Here is a 5,552-nt window from a genome sequence, read left to right as displayed (position 1 = left end):
TTTTTTGGTACGGGGGATAGAACTCAGGACCTTGCACTTACAAGGCAGGTGTAGTGCCACTGAGTTAAATCCCTGCCCCCTCCCCCATTTTTTAAATCCCCTAAACTTAGTCATCTAAGTATCTTTCAGTCTAAACTGAACTATATTTTCTGCTAGTCCAATCCCTAAACATCACAGGCCCAGAGAGTTTCTGGCTGTGAGCAGAGTTCTTTTAGTAAACAATTACATAGTCTTACCATGACCCAGACTGCTTTGAGGGCTGACAAATATTAATGCATTTGTCATTGGACCTTCAGTGGTATGTACGGGGACACAGGGAAACCTGATGGGGTCTCTCCTGGCTAGGGCTCCTTCCTTCCGGCTCCCGCCCGACCCCAGCTTGCCCTGCATTCTGGTGGGTCCAGGCACTGGCATTGCCCCCTTCCGGGGATTCTGGCAGGAGCGGCTGCACGACATTGAGAGCAAAGGTGAGGCTGGCCCTCAGGGAAGGACCAGAAAGGCAGGAGGGAGGGACAAAAGGGTGGGGTTGGAAAAAGGCAGGAAGAGTAAAGACAGAAAGGGCAAGAAACCAGAGCCAAAGGTGAAGGGAAGCTTACCAGACCAAGACAGAGGGCCTGACAGAAGAGCTGGCCCTGTTTGTCTGCTTCCTGGTGCCTGGCATTTAGGTGTTGCGCTGGATTAAGGACAAAGGCAAATGGAGGGTTGGAAGGGATGGAGCTGAGACTCAGAAGAAATGCCCCAGGGGCCAATATTTAAGGAAGGGATAGGGGGCTTAGACTGAGCAGGTGTCACTCAAAAGGGGGCTGTGACTGAGCGGAAGATTGAGAACCTGGGCAAATCTGGGACCACCCAAAAGCCGGGGTTTCCTTCTCTGTAAGTCAGAGATGCGGCAAGGTCTCTGTGCAGGAATCCAAATTGCCAACATCGTGGTGTTTCAGCCCCAAAACGCTGGGTTGTCAGCCTGGGAGAGGATGGCCAGTGTCGCCAGGGCTACCCTGGGAAAAAGGACCCTCCTAAGCTGCATGTTGCTCGTAGGGCTGCAGCCCGCACCCATGACTTTGGTATTTGGCTGTCGATGCTCCCAACTTGACCATCTCTACCGCGACGAGGTGCAGGACGCCCAGCAGCGAGGGGTGTTTGACCGTGTCCTCACAGCCTTCTCCCGGGAACCCAACAGCCCTAAGGTACGGCACCCTAAGTGCGCAGTGCGACCTGAGGGTAGCTAGGAAAGCGGGGAAGGGTGCTCCAAGGGGCGGGGACCCAGGCTCCGCCCCAGCCCCAGCCCGAGACCTTTGCCCCAGCCCCGGGCCCAGATCCCACTCCAGAAACGTAAGCCCCACTCGGGCCACCCCAGGGTCCTTCCACATTCTGGGCCTCACCTCCCCTCAGACCTATGTGCAGGACATCCTAAGGACTGAGCTAGCTGCTGAAGTGTACCGCGTGCTGTGTCTCGAGCGGGGCCACATGTTTGTCTGTGGAGACGTCACCATGGCAACCAACGTCCTGCAGACAGTACAGCGAATCCTGGCGACCGAGGGAGACATGGAGCTGGAAGAGGCCGGTGACGTCATCGGTGTACTGCGGGTACCGAACGGTGCCAGGGAGTTTGGGGCGGGGAAGAGGGCTTGGGGCGGGCCATGGGGCCTGGTGGGAGGTTTCCTTCTGGCTCCAGCTCAGTTTCTAATCGGATGAGCTTTCCCGGCAGGATCAACAACGCTATCACGAGGACATTTTTGGGCTCACACTGCGCACCCAGGAGGTGACAAGTCGCATACGCACCCAGAGCTTTTCCTTGCAGGAGCGGCACCTGCGGGGTGCAGTGCCCTGGGCATTCGACCTGCCAGGCCCAGACACCCCCAGCCCCTGACAGCCCCCTGGATCCCCCACTATGTGTTCAGGAGAGGGACTGCAGCACTCCTGACCGCTGACCATGAGAGGAAGGCTCATTCCCCTGGGAATGAATTAAATGCCTCCAGGGCTCCATATAACCCTTGGACCCTCCCAGCAGTAGTGTTCAGGGCCTCCTGCCACACTTCGTGTACTTCAGTGACCTGTAGAGTCCCCTTGGCCCTCTCTGGAGTAGCTTACCTTTAAAGCCTATCTCCAACCAATTCAAATAAATATTTATTATTGAAGATTTACCACAAGAGACTGCCAGATGTTATGAGATGCCTCACCCAGCCCCTGTGGATTACAATTATAAAGGCAAGGTTTTGTGTTTTAACTTGTACAGATGTGGGTGTGGTAATTCCTGAACATTGCATCCTACACACTGTACATGACCCAGAATTGTAAAAAGTCTCCAGCCAACCACAGACAGTTTCCTTGTGTTGTTCCCTCGGGCTTTATTGAGAAGGCAGGTGGCATCCTTCAGCTGCCAGGAGGGGGTATGCCAGAGGCTCTGGCACAAAGATAGGAGCAATTTTGACTGCTTCTTTCACACAAGAAGAGGACCCAGGCCCACTTCCTCAGATAACACAGCAGTGATAAGGTCCAAAACATTAGCCATCTCTAATTTTTCCACTTAAAAGGCCCCATCCCCCAAGTCCCCTGGGAATGTGAGGTCAGCAGGAGGGAAGCCTTGACTCTCAGACCACGTGCTTTCCTGCTTGCCTAACACTTAGCTTGGCCTCGACCTGGGCTCTATCCTCCACTTTAAGGACACTCAGGAACTTCCCAAGCAACTTCTAGATAGCCAGTTGGACAGTGCTCCCTCCTTAACCTCTAGTGTGGGGACCATCTCTACGATTTGTCTGCCAGTGCTACAGACATCTCCTCTCTTTCTTTGTTCACTGGGACGAGTTCCTCAATGAACCCCAGGTCCTGTCCTGTGAAAGCATTCTGGGCTTGTCATCCCTGGGCGTGCCTGTACAGATGGCTTCTTGTGTACTTCTACACCACCCTGTCCAATCTCCTGTAGCTGGAGAAGCCAGGAACCTGAGAGAGAGGAAGGCACTTGAAAAGCAGCCCAGGGCTCAGGTTCTACAGATGACCACCTTCAGGACCTGAAACCCACCAGAGTTCCCATCCCTTCAAGACAGGTTCCAAACCAATTTCCTGCTCACACCTTCCTTTCTCCTCCAAAGTGGGTAATACTGACCTGAGGTGTTGTCTCAATCGGTGCCAGGGCCCTGTCCAGGCTCCCTCTGGGTACCTACGGTCTCCTGAAACCCTTCAGGAAACAGATTCTGGGCCCTCGGTTTTCCCCACTGCTGTCTGGGGCTAGAGGCAGGGCTGGAGCCTGGTAACAAAAGCCATCAGCTAGACAATGCCACAATGCCTCACATTCACCAGGATCAGCCCTCTCTACCCCACCCTCCTCACCATCACTTGACCAGGATGGCTTCTCCTCATCGGGTGAGGCTGGCTGTGAGGGGCTGGACCAGGCCCTGGAGGGCGAGGAGGCTGAGGCTTCTCCCCACAGCTCCTGCTGCTGCTGTTGATGGAGCTACACAGAGGAGGAATGAGGAGTTCCTTTCTGCCCTTCCCTGGGCTATGCACCAAAGGCTTCCTCCCCCACTTCTTTCCAGCAACCTTCTGCTCACCTGGTGCAGGTAGATGGCATGGAGACTCATCTCAGCAGAGGCCAGCTCTGGGAGCTGGACTAGCTTCTGGCCCCCAGTGCCTCCTGGGGACACACAGCTGGAACACGAGGCAAGCAGGTCAAGCAAGTCAAGACATCCCCACCCCCATCCCAGGGCCTGCACCTCGCTTTCCAAATAACCCCAGCACCCCAATTCCTTCTGGAGGATCAGCTCCACCTCAGACTTCCCTCACCTGGGGTCCTGGGTAATTCGGGAAATAGAGGCAAGAACACTGGCTGTGGCAGCAGCTGGGCGAGTGGCTGTGGGGCTCATGTCCCTCGGGGGCAGGATGGGGTTCACTAAGAGGTTGGCCAGGAAGGCATCTGGGTGCTAAAGAGAAGAGGAAAACAAAGGTGAGAAGGAAGGGAGGGAAAAGAGATCTACAGGAGGCAGGAAGCTGGGGGTGCAGTGGCACACGCCTATAGTCCCAGCACTTGGGAGGCAGAGGATTGCCACAAGTTAGAGGCCAGCCTGGGCTACACAGGGAGTTGAAGGCCAGCCTAAACTACATAGCAAAAACAAACAAATAAAAAAACAAAAATAGTGGTGAGAATGGCAGAAAAATAGGGCAGGCCTGGGACTCACCAGAGGCGAGGTGCAATCACTAAGCACTCCTGGGGTTGGGGGACTTCGAGCAGAGGTGGTGCCCCAGGCAGCTGCATCTTGTTGTACCCTGCCTCGAAGGTGGCCAAGAAACTTAGAACTGTCCCCTGGGGGGCGCCATTGTGGGTGTGCCAGTGAGAACCGCATCAGGGAGAGCTCAGTCTTTCCGTTCTCAGCCCGCTGGGCCACAGAGGCCTCTGTCTGTCCCTCTGAAAGCCACTGCAAACAAAGACAGGCACTGTGGTCACTGACCTCTCTAGGGTGGGCAGGATGGGAAACACATGTTCCACATTCAGGATCACTCAGAACACTGCCGTGGAACAGGACCTGGACCCAGTCCCAGCCTTCCCAGCTTCCCTGGTGCAGACCCGGTCCCCATTCTCCAGCCCTCTGGTGGCCTCTGCTCCTGCAACTGCCGGCAACTCTACAAAGGGTTCTAAAGATGTCCTATCAGCCTCATGACAAACCTGCATGCTGGTTCCTGTCATCATCCCCACATGAAAAAATGCAGTGACTTGCTCAGGGTCACAGGTGGCAAGCAATAGAGCTAGGCTTGGAAAACAATCTGCCCTGGGGAAGGGGTGGGCCATGAGGGCTCTAACCTGAGGGTGGCCGTGGCGTTTCACATCCATGAGGGCGAAGGAGCAGATATCTCCAACCCCGGCCACATCCACAGTGAAGTGATGAAAAAAGTCAATAAACTCCAGGGCTCGAGGACGGAACCACAAGAGCAGAAACAGCGGGGTGAGGACTGGGGACAGGAGCTCTTCCAAGAGGGAGGCCTGGGGATGCAGGGGTGGGGCTGAGCAGGGGTCTCTAGGGGTGTACACAGGAGATAGGGACCAAGGAGACCCCAGGGACACTGTCCAGGATAGGAAGGCTCCAACTCAGTCACCCCACAGGCTCCTGGGACCACCAGCGCCTCCTGGGTGCCCTCCTTTGACCCTTACCGCTCGGTACTGCAGCAGTTGCGACATCTGCCTATAGTTGCTGTCTCTACCACCGCAACCGGGCTCCTCGGGGAAGTAGTGCATGTGGGCCAGGGCCGCCTGCAGCAGGAGCTGCGGGGGTCGCCCCTGACCTTGCTCCTCTGGGAGGAAACACCTGGAAGGCGGGGCAGGGTTAGAGCGTGGGTAGGTGAGCCACCCTCAAACCTGAGCCCAAGCGTGCACGAGCCTCGCACCTGGCCACGGTGGCCACGAGCCCGAGTGCAGTCATGGTAGTGAACACGTGCTCTACGGTGAGCACATCCTCGTCGTAGACAGTGAGAAGCAGCAGGGCGGCAAAGAGCGCGCCGGCGAAGAAGAGGAGCTGGCGGGCCAGTAGCGCTCGCAGGGGCGCAGGGGGCTCTGCGGCGCGCAGGAA

The 5,552-nt window shown here is 56.3% G+C and overlaps 2 protein-coding genes across 4 annotated transcripts in view; one reads left to right on the top strand and one right to left on the bottom strand.

The window, feature by feature from the left end:
- Positions 1-2,424, top strand: part of Nos3 (nitric oxide synthase 3) — an 18,420-nt gene extending 15,996 nt beyond the window's left edge. For 2 of the 3 annotated variants that reach the window (XM_033764462.1, XM_010637574.2), the window contains exons 23-26: positions 346-467; positions 1,036-1,184; positions 1,390-1,584; positions 1,706-2,424. In XM_033764462.1, the coding sequence (XP_033620353.1) occupies positions 346-467; positions 1,036-1,184; positions 1,390-1,584; positions 1,706-1,867 (628 nt within the window). In that variant the 3' untranslated portion in view covers positions 1,868-2,424. Of the gene's footprint in view, positions 1-345; positions 468-1,035; positions 1,185-1,389; positions 1,585-1,705 lie in introns of those variants that run through there. The other variant, XM_033764463.1, reaches the window with a different exon arrangement.
- Positions 1-5,552, bottom strand: part of Atg9b (autophagy related 9B) — a 16,105-nt gene that overhangs the window by 4,121 nt on the left and 6,432 nt on the right. Inside the window, exons 9-16 of the mRNA XM_033763962.1 lie at positions 5,371-5,549; positions 5,138-5,291; positions 4,790-4,969; positions 4,170-4,406; positions 3,778-3,914; positions 3,546-3,642; positions 3,325-3,448; positions 3,101-3,241 (exon numbers count right to left, since the gene is read on the bottom strand). Of these exons, the coding sequence (XP_033619853.1) occupies positions 3,114-3,241; positions 3,325-3,448; positions 3,546-3,642; positions 3,778-3,914; positions 4,170-4,406; positions 4,790-4,969; positions 5,138-5,291; positions 5,371-5,549 (1,236 nt within the window). The 3' untranslated portion in view covers positions 3,101-3,113. The remainder of the gene's footprint in view (positions 1-3,100; positions 3,242-3,324; positions 3,449-3,545; positions 3,643-3,777; positions 3,915-4,169; positions 4,407-4,789; positions 4,970-5,137; positions 5,292-5,370; positions 5,550-5,552) is intronic.

Source organism: Fukomys damarensis, unplaced genomic scaffold (assembly GCF_012274545.1).
Source record: "Fukomys damarensis isolate Sample0158 unplaced genomic scaffold, DMR_v1.0_HiC HiC_scaffold_16, whole genome shotgun sequence".
Taxonomy (NCBI): Eukaryota; Metazoa; Chordata; class Mammalia; order Rodentia; family Bathyergidae; genus Fukomys; species Fukomys damarensis.
This window is presented reverse-complemented; position numbering and strand designations above follow the sequence as displayed.